The sequence below is a fragment of the Cavia porcellus genome, unplaced genomic scaffold (genome assembly GCF_034190915.1).
Source record: "Cavia porcellus strain 051 isolate PalLab524CR breed Dunkin Hartley unplaced genomic scaffold, mCavPor4.1 scaffold_2, whole genome shotgun sequence".
Lineage (NCBI taxonomy): Eukaryota > Metazoa > Chordata > Mammalia > Rodentia > Caviidae > Cavia > Cavia porcellus.
Genome location: NW_026947485.1, coordinates 78,350,510 through 78,370,840, shown reverse-complemented (window position 1 = coordinate 78,370,840; position 20,331 = coordinate 78,350,510). Strand labels below are relative to the sequence as shown.

General features: G+C 40.4%; 3 protein-coding genes across 7 annotated transcripts in view; 2 read left to right on the top strand and 1 right to left on the bottom strand.

The window, feature by feature from the left end:
* Cfap43 (cilia and flagella associated protein 43) overlaps positions 1–9,537 on the top strand; it is a 90,709-nt gene extending 81,172 nt beyond the window's left edge. For all 3 annotated transcript variants that reach the window (XM_023567298.2, XM_063244661.1, XM_063244660.1), the window contains 6 exons: positions 877–989; positions 1,894–2,053; positions 6,432–6,596; positions 8,141–8,221; positions 8,839–8,992; positions 9,172–9,537. In XM_023567298.2, coding sequence (XP_023423066.1) covers positions 877–989; positions 1,894–2,053; positions 6,432–6,596; positions 8,141–8,221; positions 8,839–8,992; positions 9,172–9,338 — 840 coding nt within the window. In that variant the 3' untranslated portion in view covers positions 9,339–9,537. The remainder of the gene's footprint in view (positions 1–876; positions 990–1,893; positions 2,054–6,431; positions 6,597–8,140; positions 8,222–8,838; positions 8,993–9,171) is intronic.
* Positions 9,538–11,797: 2,260 nt separating this feature from the next.
* On the bottom strand, positions 11,798–15,738 carry Sfr1 (SWI5 dependent homologous recombination repair protein 1). Of its 3 annotated transcripts, none has more exons than XM_003475225.5 (4): positions 15,649–15,738; positions 14,952–15,073; positions 14,021–14,422; positions 11,798–12,991 (listed from the first exon to the last, which is right to left on the bottom strand). In XM_003475225.5, the coding sequence occupies exons 2-4, from the start codon at positions 15,045–15,047 to the stop codon at positions 12,800–12,802; spliced, it is 690 nt and encodes a 229-aa protein (XP_003475273.2). In that variant the 5' UTR covers positions 15,048–15,073; positions 15,649–15,738; the 3' UTR covers positions 11,798–12,799. The 3 variants fall into 3 exon arrangements, with proteins under 3 accessions (XP_003475273.2, XP_063100734.1, XP_013013599.1); XM_063244664.1 differs by lacking the exon at positions 15,649–15,738 and adding an exon at positions 15,479–15,635; XM_013158145.3 differs by lacking the exon at positions 15,649–15,738 and adding an exon at positions 15,175–15,472.
* A 69-nt stretch (positions 15,739–15,807) lies between these two features.
* Positions 15,808–20,331, top strand: part of Col17a1 (collagen type XVII alpha 1 chain) — a 76,632-nt gene continuing 72,108 nt past the window's right edge. Inside the window, exon 1 of the mRNA XM_063244662.1 lies at positions 15,808–15,966. The gene's annotated coding sequence lies outside the window, so the exon portion shown is untranslated. The remainder of the gene's footprint in view (positions 15,967–20,331) is intronic.

The window sequence follows — 20,331 nt, the reverse complement described above, 5'->3', positions numbered from 1 at the left end:
CATTAACTTGGATGCTACACAGTGCAGGCCTGTGCTTGTACACCCACACTGTACAGAATAGAGACATGTGGTCACTGTGCATTGAAATAAATGGGGTCAGTCCTAAGGGAGATGTGTCATAAATGGAAAATGCACAGAGATTTAGAAGACTTAGTATGAGCAAAGGAATAGAAAATGCCTCACTAATATTTCTTATATTGATTATAGGTTGACATGTAGCATTCTGAATCTTATTATGTTCAATAAAATATATCAGTAAAATTAACTTTATCCATTTCACTTCACATTTGTACCAGACCACTGCAATATTAAAATTTATTTATGGCTATTTATTTATTCTATTCCTCTCCAAGAGGAAATAATTTTCTCTTAGAGATGATCTCATTTTGCATAGATTAAAGCTATATTTAGCTCACTAGAAACAACTTTACCATTTCACTAAAACAGAGAAACAGCATAGCTTCGGGAAGGCAGGTTTATTTGGAAGACTCTCCCCTTCCTGTTCTTTAGATATTTGCTGTCCCCTTCCTCAAATTCCCTAATCTCGGTGCCACACGCATTTTTTTCGTCACATATCTATGAATTTATAATTTCATCCAAATTGATGGGAACAAGTTTCAAAAGAAGTTATAAAAATATTAGTTGCATGCATAGTTGTTTTTTGGCAAGCAGTCATTTGATGCTCTCCACATTTTTCACAGAATGAATGTGCCATGAACGTTTTACACACTCGATATAATGGCAGGAATTTAAAATTTTATTCAATCTTAGAGACATGGTCTTACTAAATTTGTGTAGCTCAAAAAGTTAAAGACATCTGTTTTCCAAAACTGAAGCTCCTTATGTCCTGAGATGTTTCCGGTCGGGTTTCTTCAGGTGAAGCAGAAGGCAACTGGCTTGACTGAGATGGTGGCTTTTCTCCGGAGGAGAGTGGAGGATGATGAAAAAGTGCAACAGGAGATCGAGAAAGTGTTCCATGAGCTCATCGTGTAATTGGAAACTCCATTCAGGTTTACCCTTCCTGGCCAGGCAGGCCACGTCCTCGCAGGGAGAGCTGCTCTTAGCCACCTGGCCCCCAGCAGATTCGCAGCAGGCTCAGTCCTGGCCCTGGGTTGGAAATGGCTATTTTGAAAAACATTTCGTTGTGCACCACTTGTTTCAGGATGGAGCTTGCCACGGCTCCCGTGGCTCTTAATACAAAGAAATGTCTTAGAAAAAGTTCGGTGTTTCTTAAAACTGCGGCTTCTGCAGTAGGTCCTTTGCAGCCCAAGCTGTGCAAGCTATGTGGAAGATCAACCAGGCGCCCACATGCTTTGCACACAGACACCTACCAGCGACACAGGTCTCTTTAAGGCCGTGGTTCTTCCTTATTAAGATTGGAGTCCTCTTTTCAAATCCTTGTTTCAAAAGGGCGCTATTTATAGTCACATGCATAAATACTTTGATGTTCCCCATTTCATCCCTGTTTTTCTGATCTAGATACAGGCAGGAATATGAATTATCCGGAAACAGATTTGATACATAGGGCATAAATGAGATATTGCTAATACAGTATCAGAAATCAATGTTAGGTCAGAACTTTAATAATCTTTATATTTGGCAGTCTCAGTTTCCTTCATTTTCATGACAATCAAAGCTATACCATGTTTGCTTGATCCTAAGTGACATCCGATGAATGTGTTTCTGCCCATGCTGTTCTCTGAACAATCCAACTGTAATTCCGAGTCAGTGCGAAGAAACACCAGAGGAGCTCAGGACACTCACCACCAGGGGAACACTCTTTACACTAATGCCTAGCGCAGGCTGACTTGAATTTCATGTCCTTAGATAATAGATAAAATCTGAAGTATATACATATTACAATTACTTGCTTTGAAGTCTTTCTCCATTTAGATTACAGGAAGACAAAGCCAAATACCAGCTGAATTTGACAATACAAATTCTTCTCAAACAAGGACAAGTAGAACTGGAGAATTTCCAGCAAACTCTGCAGTACCCTGATGCAATTCTCATCAATAAGACCATCATTGAAAACCTGAATTCTGTCATTCGGGTAATTATACTTTCTTTATAGAGGAAGAAGATAACACAGCATGCTGCTTGCCAAATGTTACATTGTTCTCTTATGTTGGGGCGAGTAATTTAAGTTCATTTAAATCAGTGGCTCCTATCATGACAGGAGCTGCACATTAAAATTGCCTGAAGGACTTCACAAAGGTTCCGAGGCGTATTTGTTAAAACTCCCCAGATAATTCTAAATTATTCCCAGATAATCCTAATGCCCCAGATTTCCAACTCTCCACAATGAATGCAATCATTATGTACTACAACATGTATTAATAAAATAAAAATTTAAAAACTTCTAAGTTACAGAAAATTTGGGACTGTGGAGTTAAATGCTCACTTAACTGTGATATAAGTTATGTATTGTGTATGTAATTTTCACTGTGTAATCCTTTACAGAGCACTGGTAGTAATGTCTCTGATCACATTCTGATTTTAGATGTTTGGGTCTTTTTGCCTCAGTCTAGCTAAAGATTTGCCCATTTAGACTTTCTTTGGTTCCCCAAGAACCAATTATTTATTTCACTGATTCTGCCTACTGGTTTTTAATTTGCTATTTCACTCGTCTCTGTTCTAATCTTAATCTACCCTTCTCCTGCGTATGATTGTCATTTGTTCCTTTTTTAGTTCTGTATGTATAAAGTTAGATTGCTGATGCAAGATCTGTCTTCTTTTTAATGTATTTACCGCTAAAAAAAATTCACTCTAAGCTATGCTTTGGTGCATCTCATCTTGGGTATCTTGTGTTTCATCTTTGCTCATTTCAAAATGTTTTCTAATTTATCTTTTGTGTTTTTCTTGGTCTATTATTTAATAATGTATTTAATTTCCACATCACTGGGAATCTTCCACTTTTTCCTTTTTTTATTGGCACCTAGCTCCTTTCTGTTACGATTGGAGCTTACTCTATTGACATGTAAAGAAGTTACATGAAATGTAACTTCTTTACATTACATGATGAAAAACTGATTTCTGATGCTGAGGTTGGTTTCTGTATTTCATACATTTTGGTTCCTCAAAGCCTTCATTCTTGCCTTTGTTCCTATGCAGCTCGTGTTTTACAGTGCAGTTTAGATCCCCCCTTTCTCATTTTCTTTTCTCTATGATTTTCAGTTAACTTTTAATTGATTTCTGAGGATTACAATGGCACTCAAACTTTGTTATTTTGAGTAAATCTGAATTAACGCCAGCTTAGCTTCAGGAGTATACCAGAGTCTCTTCCCATGAAGTGTTCCTCTGGCTTTATGCTGCCCTTGTTATGTCTTTGCACACCATGTGCATGTACATGCTTATTTTGCTTTCATATTATGTGCTTATTATTATTTTATACATTTTTCTTTTAAATCTAGAAAAATAGTTATAAACCAAATACAATAACTGTTATTGTGTGTGTGTGTGTGCTGCTGGGAGTGATCACACCCATGCTAGACAAGTAGTCTACCACTGAGCTACTTCCTTATCCTCCAGTCTCTTTTTTAAAATTTTATTTTGCGACCGAGTCTCATTAGACGGCTCAGACTGTCTTCAAATTTGCCACCCTCTGCCTGGCTAAGTCTCCCAGGGAGCTGAGATGTCATGTCATGTATGAGTCTTCATGCGCACTACTTACATGGATACATCATTCATGTGGTGTTTTTATTTCTTCTTATAGTTTTGAGTTATTCTCTACTGTCTTTTCTTCTCACCTTGAAAGAGTATTTTAGCATTTCTTGTAAAACAGGTATAGTAGCAGTGGACTCCCTAACTTTTATCTCATAAAGTCTTAGTTTGCCCTTCATTTTTTACTTTATTTATTTTTTTGAGATGAAGTCTTACTTTGTTGTCTCAGCTGACCCCAAATGTGTGACTCTCCCACCTCTGCCTCTCCAGTAGCTGGAGTTGCAGGTGGGTACCATCGGCACTGTCGTTCACCTTTGAAGGATGATTTTTATAAATCTACGATTCGTGGTTAACAGTTTTTGCAGGTCTGCCCCACCCCCTGTGCATCTTCTTTGGGGGAAAAGGTTTTGTTTTAATCCAGTTTGCCTTCTTCCTCTAGACAGCATCATTCATGTTGTGGCTCTGGAAGCAACAGATTTGCTGCTGTTCTACCAGGGCTGAAATCTTGTCTTCTATATGACAAAAGGATTTAACCGGGTTTGTGCCTTTCCCTCACTCGGTCCCTGCACCTCTCTGGGCTGCCATCTCCCCAGGCGCCTCCTGCAGCTTCCTGCAATACTGCCTGTCTTCCTGGTGAATGGGAGTGCCGATCAGGGCAGGGCCTGCAAGGGGCAGAGGACAGTTTGTCTCTGGCCCCCTCTGAATCTGCACTCTCAGGCTACCTCACATTTGGCCTCAGCAATTTTTTTTTTATAAAGTCTGAATTCTTTGTACCCCCTTTACTGGTGCCAAGTGTGGCTTCCCTCCACGGTTTCCTAGCAGACAGCCACTGCCTGGCTTCTGCCTCTTGGGTGATCCTTATTTTCTCAGCTTTCAGGATACCTAGTTTCTTGTGACCTCAGTGCACTCACAATTTTGGAGTTTATTTGGATTTTTCGTGTGATAGGGGAAGCAACATTTACTCAGTGGGTTGAATGTGAAGGACAAAGAAAGAAATAAAAAAATAACTACTAAACTTTTGGGTAGAACAACTAGCAGATGGTGGTGTTATTAACTGAGATGGGGAAAACTAGGGAATTGTAACTTTGACTCAGCACATAGCAAAAGGATGTTTTGTTTTGTTTTTTTAACTGGGGAAATATGAAGCCCCATCAGGGGACAATATACTTTATGTTACATCTAGAGACATTTTTGATTGAAACAACTGGAAGGCATCTAGTGTGCAGAGGCCAGGTGTGCCACTAAACTTGTGCAAAGCAAAGATTCCCCACCCTTTGTTAACCTGAGATGCGTATATAACTACCCTACAGAAGAGCAGAGGAGGAGTGCAGGCTGAGGAGAGCTGTCTGTGTACATACACAGAGTCAGGTATGAATTACTGCACGCAGAAACTAGACAGATCATTAAGCTGTGAGACTGTCTGAGACCACTTAGAGGTGGAGCTAAGGAAAGGGAATTTGAGCCTGGATGCAAACAGAGAACAGGTAAGGAGAGTCTAGGAAGGAAGCAGGAGGGAGCCAGGGGGAAGCATTCCAAGGAGAATAGGTCCAAGTCTGTGTCAGTGACTTGACTAGAGTAGTCTCAGTCAGTGACGGCTCAATAACACGAAAGAGTAGTGACAGTGACTGAAGCTACGCCCTGCAAGAGCAGCTGACTGAAAGGGAGGCCAAAAGAGTTCTCAAACAGTATATCTGAACCTTGTCACTCTTAACGTCTGGGGCCAGAAGGTTATTTGTTTTTGGTTTTGTCTTTTTAGCATAAAGTATATTGTCCCTTGATGGGGCAACATATTTCCCAAGTTGAGAAAGAATGTTCTAGAGATTTAATTTGAACTTTAGTCTTGGAACTTTTGATGTCAAAAGCAAAGGTATGACTATGAGTGTTGGATGGCTGAAATACACTGGGGAAAAAGGTCATGGAAAGTAGGAAATCTATGGAATTGAGAGGCCAAGCTCAGAAGATCAGAAGGCCAAGATCAGAAGATGAAAATAGTAAAAATAGTGCTGGGAATGGGAGCCAATGGGATAGGAGGAGAAGAATTAAAAAGTATGAAAACGCAGTATATGTGTGTACCAATTCCCCACGATAAAGGTATTTAATATGTACTGCAAATATTTACTAACAACTTTTTTAAAAAGAGTAGAAGGTAAGGGGCTGGGGATTTAGTTCAGGGGCATAAGCACCTGCCTTGCAAGCAGGCGGTCGTGAGTTTGATCCCCAGTACCAATAAAAAGAAAAAAAAAAGTGTAAAAAAAAAAAGAGTAGAAGGTAGCATAAGGTTCAAAAACCCACATTTTGGAAAGAAAATGCTAAATGTCTGTAAAATGTTAACAGATGAAATTCTCATGTAAATTATAAAGACACGATGTTTTCGCTATTAGTAATCTTAGAATGATTTTTAAAAATACTCATCAATTACATTTGGGTAATCCAATGTTAAGTGCCCACCACCTCAGTTTCTTAATGTCATACTTAATTCCTGTTTTTTTTACTGCCTATCAGACAGATAATGCTGTGCCTCACTGCATGAGCGATGATCCTTCATCCACAGCAGGAGGAGGGAGGGCTGTGAGTTAGGCTTTCAGAAGCAGAGAGGTTGGTGGATTAGCCAATGGCAAAAGGAGATCCTAGGAGCATTTAATATTTGCTCCAAAGTAAGAAGACTATCCCTGTGATTCAGATGCTTGCTGAGGTAGCTGCTTCTTCAAGTAGCCTGTAAGTCTGAGTGCAGAATCGTATTATATGAATAACAACTGTACTTTCTTAAGACTCAAGGACAAAAGAAAGTTGCTAGTATGACGGAAAGTAAAGAGGTGAACAAAGGAATATATCAGATTGAGTGGGAACATAAGAAAATGGAGATGGAAATGGAAGATCTCAACCAGAAGGCTTGGGATATTCAGATGCTGTTCTTTTCAAGAGACCGTCAAAAGGCAAGTGCTCCTTACCCCTGCAATTTTAACTTCATTTATTTATCTCACCAGTATTTAATGTGAAGCCTCTGTGACACCAAGCATATTCAGAGCCAGAGGCATTTCCTTCTGTCTTTATGAATCTTTTTCTTCTAGTAGTTTACACTTGTTACCTTCCCAGCTTTAGGGTCCATTCAGCAGCCCTGGTCTGCCTTACAGTTCGTTGAGGAACTCATTATTCATTGTTTGATCCTGTGCTTGTTCATCACCCTTCAATCTCCTTAGTGTTTGGCTCATTCCCTTCTTGGACTTGAGCTCACTTTGCAGCCCACACTGGCTTCAAACTCGCCTCTGCCTCCCAAGTGCTGAGGTTATAAGCATGTACCACCACATCCGGCCTAGTCCTCTGGTTTTTATTATTATTATTTTTTCATATTTCTCTTCCAACAGGTCAGGCCACTTTACCTCTTTAACTTTTTTGCTTCTAAGTCTTAAATATAGCCTTTCTTTAAGATTCTGCCTTAACTCTGTTTCTTTCCATGTCCTGTTCTTTGATGATCATCTGTTCTTCCAACATCAGTAATCAATTCTAAAAACCTAATCCTAGTCCTAGCTTTCTGGATTCCAGTCCAATTCCATGTTGGACTAAGCTCCCTGTCCCTCAAGCACCAGCTGAGGATAAAAGGCACCACCCCAGCCAGTTTAAAATTAATTTCTACATATTCTCTCTCTAAATTTTAAATTATATTTAATCTATTTGATTTTATACTGCTATCACATTTTAATTTCCATTTCACTTTAGTAACATTCCAAACATTTCTGACTGATACTTCTTAACAAGCAAGAGAACAATGAATTCCGTAAGTGGACAGTGTCTCTCACTTTACCTCTTCAGACTCAAATTCATTTGCCACCTTTCCTCTTGTTCGTGAGCATCTCTTCCTCTTCCTCCTCCTTGTCCTCTTCCTCTTCTTTTTCTTTTTCCTTTGCTTTTCACTTCCTTTTTCTTCTTCCTCCTTCCCTTTCAACAACTTCTTCCCCTTCCTTCCCTGTTTTGTTTCACACATCTCAAGTCTACCTGCTTTCTCAGGGTTAGTTTAAATGTCATCTCCTGCGTAAATCCTTTCTTGATTTCTCAGGCTGGGAGAAATCCCACCCTATAACAAACTTTCTTTGAATTTGAGAACACTTTACATTTCTTCTGGCAACTAATTGTATGTGTGTTCCCCTTTTCTTTGAAGCGTAGGTCATGTTATCTATCTTAATGTAGCCCTCATTATCTTTAAGTAGAACACTGATAATGTAGGTCCCAAGTGGGACATTTAATAAATCATCAGTGAGATAAATGAATGAATGAGAAAACAGACCAGGCATTTGTAATATTTGGCCAATGAATGTATAGATGGCCAGTACAAGTACACATGCATGAAAATCAAACCAGTTTTAACTAACATAGATATTTGCTATGAAAACCAGTAATTTTTTAAAAAACCAAAACAATCTTTAAAAGTTACCTATTGAAAGAAATAGAGAAAAACACTCTTCCATATTATTTTCTCTTCAAGTACCTCAATGAACCAAACTATGAGTCTTTGATTGCTCTTCAGATTGGAATAATGGAGCAAACCATTAATGTTTTAGATAAGGTAAGTTTCAAAGAATATTAATTATAATGCTAAAAGTTGTGAATCATTTAAGCAAAATAATAGTGTCTTAATCATGAACTTGGAAAGAACTTAGCAGAATGTTGATCATTTACTGGTATTCATGAGGTAATTAGAGACAACCATAACTGGAGGCATAGACCAAAGTACTTTTTAAACTATTTACATTAACCTCTGTGGACATATGTGATATGTGATTAGAAAGGGATTTCCCATTTGACACTGAATTATGATTTATGTAACATTTATGATAGGGTTTTCTTGGCATTGTAAAGGTTTTATCTTATCATAACTGAATAACAAATGCTCAGTTTTATTACAACACATACATCAGATGACAATAAATTAATCTCAAGCTTTTAAAAACATTCCCTAATTTTTAAGAATATACAAAAATTTTTCTAAAATTTATTAACATACTGTTTTATCGTTCAACAAATAATTTGAGCATCTCCTGTGGGTAGAACATATGGCAGGCACTGGGAGACAAGATGTTGTCTTTAGTGTTGGGCATGTATTTCAAATATAAGAATATGCCATTATAAATGACATTTTTTTCAATATTATTTTGGGGGGTTTCATGGGAACAAAATTTTCAGACCCACAAAAAGAATGTCAATAACTGCAAAAAACTGCTCAAAAAATTGGGAAAGTTCAGCAATCAAAAAGACATGGCAAATTACACTCTAAGCTGCAACCTACGAGAAGAGCTGGTAGCTGTCTCGGAGAGACAAGACATCTGCAATGCAGTAGGTGAGCCTTTCTCTTTAACCAACATACGTTTTTCAAAAATAACTGGCGTTTCTGAAACCTGCACACTAATTATAAAGCTAAGGGCATCTCTTCCACACAGTTGATTGTGGGGGCTGCTTTAGTATTTAAAAGTGTTGGTAATACTCCAACTAATTCCTGCCTCTTGGTTTTTGGAACAGGGTCCACGCTGACTTGTGAAAAGATTGCCAAAGAACGATACAAAAATATGATGAAACAACAAAAGCTGACAAATATTTCAAAAGAACAAGCTGAGCAGATTTTAGTACTTCAGGCTGAAGTTGAAAGATTAAGGATGAAAACATTCCCTGCTCTTGTAAATCTGTAAAACACCAGCAAAAATCACAAGGCCAAACCAGGCATTTCAAAACTCACTGCCTTTGGGTGAAATGTTTCTTTTTCTTTCTTTCATACTGTAAAATTTAAGTAGATCTCTTCTTAGTCATATTTTTAATAGTAAATTAATTTTAGCCTTGTAATCAGTATATAAATTTTTGTCCTGCATAAATAAATGTGTAAAAGAGTTATTTTCATTTAAGAAAGAACAGATTTTAAAGCGGAAAGAAAGTATCCATGCTGGGATCAATGGCAGAGCATTTGTCTAACATGTCCAAGACCCTGGATTCAATCCCCATCCTGAAAAAAGAGAAAAGCCCCAGAGTGTGCTGAGATTACAGGCATGTGCCACATTGCCTGGCTCCAGACTGTTTTATTCATTTAAAGTTACTAAAAGTTTGAAGAGTAATCCTTGTTCTACCAATGAGAACAAGGTAAATTACTTTTTCCAAGACTAATATCATTTGTAAATTATGACATACTTAGAAAACTTGATCATTTCTTACTGTGATAAAGCTCCATCTTGTGCCCTACACAATACAATTTAGAAAAACAAAGCGCTTCTTTATTTCCCTGAAGCATTGTTTCATTCAGTAGACAGTGATAACTATGCAGTGAGAAAACTAACCAGCAGCAAACTTCCTCACCCTTCAGAGCTGCTGCATTGTAAGCTGCTAACTTTGGGATCCCTGGCCAGTGATCACTTCCGGGATGAACTCCCTTGCAGCTCTGCAATTTATAAAGCAAATGTTAAGTCTGATCCACAGTACCACATCCAGTCCAGAAAGGTCCAGGTAAAGCAAGAGAGCTATTATGAAATCTTCCACTTAGGAAAAATCGCCCGAGGTTTCATTGAGCACCCTCACAGAGATCAGTGCTGGGTGGGAAAGTCAAGACCAACATCATTTTGATGTGTGCCCCTCCTCGGGACTAGAATGATGCCTGAAAGCCAATTTGGCTAATTCAGCAAGAAAATGTCCACTAGTTAAATGTTTCCTGTATCTAGGGATCTTTAAAATTATCTCTGGGTCAGGAATTGTGGAGTGCAGGGAGACAGGCCAAGGGTGAACATACATAAGGGGTGTAAGTACTTTACAGCTGGGATTGCTAGGTGTTCTGTCAGCTGTGGATTCCCCGACTTGACCCTCCTTACCCAGGCTGGAATACAAGTGCCCTATCACCTAAGGTGCCTCCTGGGCACTTCATTGGCTTCCCCAGTCTTAACACACCAAATGTCCTGTTTTGTTTGCTTCTTCATTAACTCTGCTCAATTCACCGTTAGGTGTGGGTGGAGAAGGTCACCAGGAACCCCTGACCCACACACTCAAGACACTCTTCAGCAGGAAGTACCTTCTGGCTGGGGGCGGGGGAGGGCTGGCAGGTACAAAGACACATGGGTCTTGTACCCCAGCTCTTCCGTCAGTACTGTTCATGGTAGATTCCCCCAAGCTTCTGCTGAACAGCGTACCCCAGCTCTTCTGTCAGTACTGTTCATGGTAGATTCCTCTAAGCTTCTACTGAACAGCACTGACTAATGATATAAATTAAGTCAATGTAACATGGTCTTACACATAGGAATAAAAAAATATGAGCTGTTACTAGGCTGCCTGGGTTCAAATCCTGGCTCTGCCACTTAGGTTTTTCTGAGACAGGGTCTCACTGTGCAGTTCAGGCTGGCCTTGAGCTGTTTGTAGCTCAGGCAGGTCTTGGACTTCTCAGCCTCCAGTGCTGGGATGACAGGAGTGATACCATGCCCAGCTTACCCACTTAGTTTTTTTTTAACCACTTAAGTTTTTAAAATAACTACTTAATCTTGAATTTTTCTCATCTTTAAACCTAAGGTGTTAACACTTGTATTACTTTTTTCTTTTTTGGTACTGTGGATTAAACTCATGACCTCACGCTTGCCTCACACTGGAAATTAGGATCTGTGGGCCCTTGGGTCCCCTGCCATACTAAAACTCAAGGCTGTTACATCAATAGAAGGAACTAGGCTGAAACTCAGGTACACTCAGTCAAAGTAGCGGCTGTAAAACTGCTGATTGCAGAGTGCTCCTCCATCTCCAGCTGCCTCAGAAAGCGCTTTACACCTTCTGAAGGCCAACTGCTGCTTCCAAGTTTGTGTTTCACAGCTCCAGCCACAAACAGAATGGGCTTCCTTCCTGAGTTCAGCTCTAAATTCCCAGGGACTGGGCCAGCGTGGGTCATGTACCTCCCAACAGCCAAGGTGACCGTTACAATTACGGAACTTGTCAATACTCTGGCTTCTGGCTGAGGAAACTGTGAACTGAACTCCTGTTTATCTGACAGATGAAGGTGAAAAAAAAGCAGGAATGTGAAGGACCCTGGATGCCAGAATATCTTGATATAGACAATGAGGTCATTGCCTAAGAAACAGTCATTGTTTCAATACACGAGGAGTATGAAAAAACATGAAGGCAGTAAAGAATGTAATTTTGGACATAAGTTTAATTATCTGAGATCAGCAGATGACGAGAGGTAAGATGGAAACAAGGTTTAGAGGTGAGAACTTTTGATCGGGTTAGGTTTTAGGCATTCACCAGATTGGACTATTTAACACTGAAAATAAGACTTTCTGCCATAAAAATCAAAAGATATAAAAACTGGTACCCAGGACTGTCCATTTTTTAAACATTCTATAAATTTGTATGTGTGTGCGCACACTGGGGCCTTCATACAGAACTACATCCCTGGCCCATCCATTCGTTTATGTACGGAGCTTGAACCCAGGGCCTTTACACTGAGCTATATCCCTAGCCCTCTTTTTTTCAGGGGGTGGAGGCTGGGGAGAGGGTCTTGCTAAGTTGCCAAGGCTGGCTAAACTTTTCATCCTTCTGTGTCAGTCTCTTGAGTGCTGGGATAAGAGACAGGCAAGTGCTACCAAATCTAACTTTTAACATTTCTTTAAATGTCAAATTTTCTTGGTAAATCTCTTCAAAATGCTGTATTTCATTTTAGGACAATTTATGTGACTCAGTGTCCTAAACTCTGAATTTAAGGTCAAGATACTTTATATTCTAAAGCACTGATGGTGACTCTTTCAGAGCTGTCAATGATACAGCCTGCTGTGGCACATGTGCTGTAGGTTCGCCACCACTGCCTTCATGGCTAACATCTTCTCTTTACAATGTCTTAAGTATATTTTCATTAAGTTGTCATTCTCAAAGATTTGCTGAAGAACCAGAGGTATGGATCAAAGGGGGCTGGGGATTTAGCTCAGCGGCATAAGCGCCTGCCTTGCAAGCAGGCAGTCGTGAGTTCGATCCCTGGTACCGATAAGGAAAAAGACCAAAAAAAAAAAAAAAAAAAAAGAGGTATGGATCAGTAGTTAAGCACACCCAAGGGGGCCTAATTTGATCCCCTAGTACTGGGGGGAGGGGGAGGAGTTTAAAAAAAAAGCAAGAAAAAGATATTCTGAGGAAAAGTTATGAATTACACATCTATAAATTCTTCTTCACTTCTGTTATAGTGTAGCAATTGATCATCTAACCCATGGTAGTCTATCAATTGAGTAAGGCTTAGTTTCTTGTTCTCTGCAGACATAGCTGACTGCAACTCATAAAGCAACAGCTGGCTGCAGCTTCTCCACTTTTTTATCAACAGTTGTAACTGTGACAGGTCATTCTGAAACAGAAAAAAACAATTTATATCAATAACCAGATAGACATGCTTAACTCAATCAAAGCTGTCCAATCAGTTTGTGTAGTTTTAAAGGCTAACACTCCTGGGAATGAATGGAACTTCTACCTATGAAAAAACAGAATGGGTATAAATAGAAAGGTTACAAATGTCACTCAACTTGAGTTCTACTGCCATTCTGTTTATCCAAACTCTGGGACAAACTAACTCTCAAGAGAAAGCTCTAATTATTAAGTACAGCAAAACGAGGTAAAGGAGCAATAATAAAGATTTCAAAAATCTACTTTTCATTCAGTTGTGCTTTTAAAATGAGACCGTATCATACCTTCCATTCAGTTATGCTGTGAACCTAAAACTGCTCTAAAAAATGACAGTATTGAAATTAGAAATATGACTGACATGCAATCTCATAAATAAATCATGTTTGAAAAATCCTAAAAACACAAACCAGCAAAATATTCTGTCATTTATTCCACACTGCTGGGGAAGAACAAGCATGAATTATCCAGGAAACAGAAATTATTCCCTTCCAAACACCCAAGTTCTGTTTCACTTAATCAATTTGGTTTAAATCTAAAATCTAATATACATTCATTGTTTTCTCAAAATGCCTAAGATATTTTAATTAGAGACAAGATCATTATTAAAAATACTTTTTACTGTACTCTAGTACATTTTTAGTTTTACTGTCAGCTGTCATTTCTGTTTCTGTTGTATTCACAGCTAATAACCTATACTAATACTGCTATGGGCTAAAAACAACAGAAAAGCTTCAACTGTATATTATATAAAAGCTGGGACTTTAAAAAGTTTTATCTGATACTGACAGGTCTCTTAATCAACTCTATCTAAATCTATGACTTACATTTCAGTTAAAGTGGGAAACCAGGTTTGTGGATATTTGGTTTACTGCTTTACTGTAATGCTAAAAGAAATTTATTTCCTACTTTTGAAATTACTTCCCCACAATTTATGTAAAAATTTTAAAATACCAAGTTTCAAAACTCTTCTCACCTTTGATCTATACATTTTGACTAGTTTTAGCCTCCGAAGGAGGTCTTCCTTCTCCTCTACCTGCTTCACCAATTTTGCTTTTTCTTCCTTTAATCCTTGTTTAAAATTCTCATTCACAAAATCATTTTGCAGAACACCATATGACCCAGTATCAAGTGACTTAGATTCACTGGTATTCTGGAGAGTATTTTTCAAATATGTATGTTCTTCAGGTTCACTATCTATGTGTTCACAACTTTCTTGAAACTTCAAACAGTCTTTTTCTGTTGAAGATTCTGGTTTCTCTGAAAAGATGTGATCATTTTCTTCATTCTCTGTTTTAAGACGTTTTACTACACTGCAACAGGAATTAAATGAAAATCTTGTCTTCCTCAATCTGTCTCTAAGTGTTGCACTCATGGGCTGAAAAGAGCATAAAACATTAAAAATATTAATTAAGACAAATATGGCTAATGTAAATAAATCCCCTAGAAATAAAGGCCTTACACTAGATGGCTTTTTTAGATGTTTATATATCTAAAGCAAGTGTCATAAAATGTCACTCCAATAGTTCCATTTTCTTAGTAAATACCATTCTAAACAGTGCTGAGACATTCATCCCAGTAATCATGGATATTTGTTTAGCAACTAGCATTTGACTGACACGACTCTAAGTGCTTCAGACTTGCAGACTGAAGATAGGCCTACTGCCACCAAGCTTCCTGATGGCCAGTACACAGATCCACACTTCCTCAGTTTAGATTATTACAACAACCTGAGCTGAAACTAGAAGTGGTTCAAGATGACAATCTTCTGGGAAGGGTGGGGGATAAAGACAGAGGTGTTATGCATTATGTTAAAATTAATTAACTCTTTAGTAGACGGAAAAGCACCACTGCCACAAAACTCAGATGCACAGAATGGACCCACTTAAGACCCAAGGTCATCATACCGCTTTCCCCGAACTATCTGTGTGGAGAGACGGTGGATTCGCACAGGCCTGTGGAGTGCTAGGGGCAACCATGGCCGAGTCTGATGGACTTTCCATCTTGGAAATGAAATCCTGGTTTATTTCTAAAAGAAGAAAAAGTAATTATAAAAATGCAAATCAAATTACCACGCATCGACACAGTCCTTAAGTGTTTATCAAAGAATTTTTCATCGTTGAGCCACACCTCCTCAGTAAGCCTGCAACTTCTGACAAGCTGCGATTTCGCTCTGGCTCTTCCTGCAGTTTTCCCTTGAACTCTCCCATACGGAGACTACTGGTCTCTCTCAACACACGTTAACCTGCTAGTAGTACTTTGGTTTTATTTCTGAAATCACCAAAGTCTACATTAGTGAGGGAAAGCGGAGGAATAACCACTTTTACTTGAATTCCCTCACTACGGCAAACCCTCCCTCGTCGGGCCCGACGGCCCCGCATCTGCACCCTACGAATGAGGACCTGTAACCTCAGGCCTGCGGGTAACACTTTACTTAAATCACCACGCGCTGAAAAGGAGACGAGGACAGGCAGGACTCCGCCCGCCTTGCCGCCACTTCAGAAGGCTGGGAGCTAGGCAGCGGCCCCACGGCGGAGGCGGGACCAAGTCTTTCTGACCACAGAAGGGAAGCGCCACAAGATTCTTTATAGCACTAACACGGACCTCACGGACGTCTCCGCGCCGGGAGAATTGCGCCCACCCTAGTACGCTTAAAAAGCGCGCGAGTAAACCAACCCTATTCCGGAGGCGGGGCTTCAGGCACGAAGAAGGCAGAGAGACGCGCGATTGGTCAAGGCGCGCGCGCGCGCGCTGCTCTGCCCGCCCCGCGCTGAAAGCGACGGAGACCGCAGGGGGGAGGCGGATGAGAGCGGAGAAGTGGGATTGGTGTGCTTGACTGTCGTGCACGACTCTGCTCTGCCCATCGCTCGAGAGCCGCGGGGCTCAACGAGGGACTGCAAGGGCCAGAGTGGCATTAGAAAGGTGGGACTGAGCTTGAGAAAGACAAACCGACTTTGGCGGGGACGTGCCACCGACCGCAACGCCTTTCGCTACGTTCTCAGACGCCTCTTTCTGCGTCCCGGTTTGGGGTCCCCAAGAGCGCCCGCCCCAGTTTTTCTCCCACGCCGCATTGCGCAGGCGTGCCCCGCCCACCAACTCGGAAGCAGCGCGACTGTGAGCGGTGGGCGGGCGCGAACCCGGAAGGGCGGTGCTGGCGGCGGGCTTGTTAGGCATTTCCGCAGAGACGCTAATTTGTGGTTCGGTCCTATCCACCCTGCAGCTCAGGTCCCTTGGTGTAGCCTTGCATTTGTTAGTCAAATCTGTAGCAAATGTAGCCCACAGAATGTGTTGTGGCTCAGGAGACACTGCTAACCATGGCTGAGAGTGTCCCAAGTTGAGATGGCTTGCGGTGGTGACGGCCCGCTGCAGAGCCTGAAAAGAGAGCATCTTTAGTCTAGAATCAGCCCTCGCTTTTGATGTGGCGATCAGAGTAGACCTCACCTCGGGGAAGGCCTGGAGGAGGCTGCTAAGTAACACCTGACTAATGTGCAAATCGGGAATTACACAGGCCAGCGTGGCAGCCTTCTCATTGGCCTTGTGAAATGTCTCCACTTTTTATGAACTGCTGATAACCGTTGGTTTAGAAACAGCCAGAGGAAAGTAATTCTATGTATAAATGCAGAACCTGAACACAGTGATTTAGAGTTTTCTATGTTCAAGTTCTGGCACCAAATTTTATCTGTTTGATAATGGAGGGTCTTTGTGCTTACGTCTCCTCATCTATAAAATTGGAAAATTAATTCATGAGAAGCAGCTGCAACATTGGTAGCTATCTAGAAAGTAAATCATTACAAACACGTGCAGTGTGGCCTAAAAATCCAGAGAATGCTTTAAAAATTTTTTTCATTACAATAAAAAACAATGCCATTAGTCTCCCTTCCTTTGTATACACGTCCCACTTTCTGAAGCAGTTCTAGAAGTCTTCTTGAGACAGGTGATCAGGGCATGGCAAACTGGCAGGGGAAGTGAGGAGTGATCTGCCTATCCCAAAATTCCAGGACAAATGGGCAGAACAATTCCCAGAGGCCTGCATGTGGAACCAGGGAGTGCTGTCTTAAGATCTCAGAGAACCCAAGCAGAATTTTGATAGAATAGCCTAGACCACGTCACCCAGAGAAACGGGAGGCACAAAAGATGGCCGACAGTTTCCTTGTGCTCTTTCACAGTGGTCAGCGCTTATCGTGTGTGGAGTACTTTTCTTCCCTCTACTCACCCCATTCTTATTTTTAATTGGTCTGCACTTCTCTCTGAAGAGCATGTTTCTTTTTCTTTTTTTTTTTTTTCATACAATAATAATTGTAAAACCTCACTACCTTTTGTGCTTATCTTGATGGATTTTTGTTCAGGATACAAAGAACCTAAAGACCACCTCTAGAAGGAAACTTCAGCACCCCAAAATCCTGTAACAGCATTTCATGAGTGTCTATAGTTGCACTGCTGTGGCTGCTTTGATGTCCTGAATGAATTCAAAATGTTTACCTTTCATGGTCATTTTGACTTTGGAAAAGAGCCACAAGCCACATGGCCCAGATCTGGTGAATAATAAGGTAGATGAAGACACACCATATTTTTATGAGACTGCCTTCCTGTTCTTTGGCACTGGGTAGGAGCATTCACCAAAGTATTACACTTTGGAAAGATACAAAAGAGGACCTTCAGAACTGCTTCAGAAAGTGGTTGGAACAAGGGGATGAATGTGATCACAGCAAGGGAAACTATTTTGAGCAGGAGTTAATGGCAATTTTTTCCTTTAATACATTTTTAAACATTCACTGTATATTTTGGTCACACTTCATATTTACAATTTCCTAGTAAATGTGGTATACAAATTATTTCTCTGTATATCTCTCCCCACCAAAAAATGTTTTTAAAGATACTATGATTTGCCTGGCACGCGCAAGGTTGTGAGTTCGATCCCCAGTACCAAAATAAATAAATAAAGATGCTATGATCTAGAAAATTCCAATTTGAACTGTTAGGTAGCAAAGAACTTGGTACTTCCACATATAATTAGTAATGCATATTCCTCTCCTAAATTTTAAAGAAAAATATATACATTAACCTCAAAGAATTTACAACGTCAAGGAAGAGTTCATATTGTTGTAATACAGGTGCTGGTCACTTTATCAAGCCACAGATCTCAAACATGACATTGTTGTTTTCTTATCCCCTGGCATGAGTTAAACTCACTGAAAAAAAGCAGGACGATGTGTCATGTCAATAGAAGCACAATGCAGACTCTGCAGATTCTTTATACCTCGGGGCAGAAGGGTGAGGTGTTTTTATGAGTCCCTAAAATCAGCTGCTCCCCTATCCTTTTATCCTACAACCTATGCTTCAAGCTGTTTTTTTGCTGGCTACCTGAAGGAAAAGGGCCACTTGGAAATGTTCTGACTTGCTTCTTCTGTAAATTGGCATATTAAAATGGGACTATTTGGCCCAGTTTGCAAAGAATTTTGGAAACAAGTACTCAGAAACACCTGTATTTCAAAAGCATGCATTTGTTGCCCTACAGGTCTGACTTCCAGTAGTTAGTATTCAAGGATCTCCCTATATGTAAGTTTGTGTTCTACTTCTGTCACATACCAAATTGGAAACCTACTCTTCACTGTCAGTTTACTAAAAAGTGACCCAGAATATAAATTGCACCTATAGTTTTTGGGGTTTGGGGTTTTTTTTTTTTGGCGGGGGTACTAGGAATCAAACTCATAACCTTACATTTGCCAAGCTTATGCTGCTGACTAAATCCCCAGTTACAGTTTTCATGTAACTTTAGATAAAGCCTAGCAAACATTTCCATCTCTTTAGTGAGCTGAAATCTACTTGCCTGTTGAAGCAGAAAGACAACGAGAGACTGAGGAGAAGAACCACGGGACGGTTGGGCTTAGGTTCCATCTCCTAAGATTTGGGTGTCATTTTCCTAACCTAACGAGGCTTCCCACAGTAACCACTGCGGATGAGCAGGGCCCTGTGGGAAGATGAGGTTTCTTGGAGGGATACTGGCCTAGGAAGGTGATGTGGGAGACCTACAGCTCCCAACCTGCTAGATGTCAGATGTGTCAAGTTTGTGTCCCCAAAAATTGAAGAATGAATTTTAAGGAACAGCAGAGTTTAAGAGTAGGAAAAGTTTATTGAGAGAGAGATTGAGGTCTTGAGAGACAGGAGGGGTCCCCAGTGGATTTACCGAGGTCCTTTATCAGGAGTAGTTCACACAGCAAAGTCACAGTGTGTGTCCAACTATAAACTTACAGGATTAAGTGTCACTATTCCAATAGGGAACCAAGTCACAGAGCAGGGATACATGGGAAGAACAAAGCATTATGGGAAGGGATGGTCCAGATGCTCTGCTCAGGCACCATTGATGCCTCTTGGACTGACTGGATCGGGTGATGCTGATTACAAAATAATTCCAAGTTACCATGTATACATTAGAGAGGAGTGCAGGCCTGGCCATTGCATCTCGGTCTTGAGACCTGGCCTTCCTTCACATGGCCCTCCAGCCTCAATCCTGGTGACTTTATTTTTCACTAACTTCCTTGAGAGCCCAGCCCTCTCTGTACAATTATTTCTTTCTAACCCAGGTGCCTATAATAAGGGGAGGAGGATGTGGAAAGTATTCTGGCAAAAGGAGGTCAGCAGGCAGAACTGGCAGCCAGGCCACCTGGAAGAGGCTGAGCCAAAGAGGGAGTCAGAAAAATTCAGAGAAGGACACATAGATGACCAAGGCCAGGACACTGGGAGGATCTGTTAACAAAGATCTCATTAGATTGGTGGGATTTTCTTGCCCAGAAATAAGATATTCATACCTATCTAAAGGATGTCTTTGTTCTGTTTAAAGTTAGTATTATTGTAGCTTAGAGTATGCCCCTACATCCCCTAAGTTCCTACAGACCCACTTAGCCATCAACCTTTTCCATTCGTTGATCTCCTTTGGCTGAGATGTAGTTGTTTTCATGCATGAAAACCCCTAGACAAAAAAAAAGTCCTTCCTGGCAACCCTTCTTAGGCTCCCAGGTTAACAACCTGAGGACTAATTGCTTTTGCTTTACAGTAAACGCTGCTTTCTGCTTTCACTCTACAATCAAACACTTTCACTGAGTCCCCTTTTGAATCTCTATCTTGTAATTCTTTCTGGGTCCAGAGAAGAACTCACCAGGCAGACTATAACACTTAAAAGTTTGATGTTTGTGAAACAGGATGTTGTATGTTTCATATAAAACTTTCAGGCAGGAGAAAATACTGTCCTGCCCCAATAAACCAGAAACCAGATTCCTTATCCTACTCTAG

Coding starts and splice junctions, on each gene's coding strand:
- Sfr1 (XM_003475225.5), bottom strand. CDS start 15,047: ATGGAAAGTCCATCAGACTCGGCCATGGTTGCCCCTAGCACTCCACAG. Junction 14,423..14,951: donor CAGATAGTTCGGGGAAAGCG/GTATGATGACCT, acceptor TGCTCTTTTCAG/CCCATGAGTGCAACACTTAG. Junction 12,992..14,020: donor TCAAAATGTATAGATCAAAG/GTGAGAAGAGTT, acceptor TTTCTGTTTCAG/AATGACCTGTCACAGTTACA.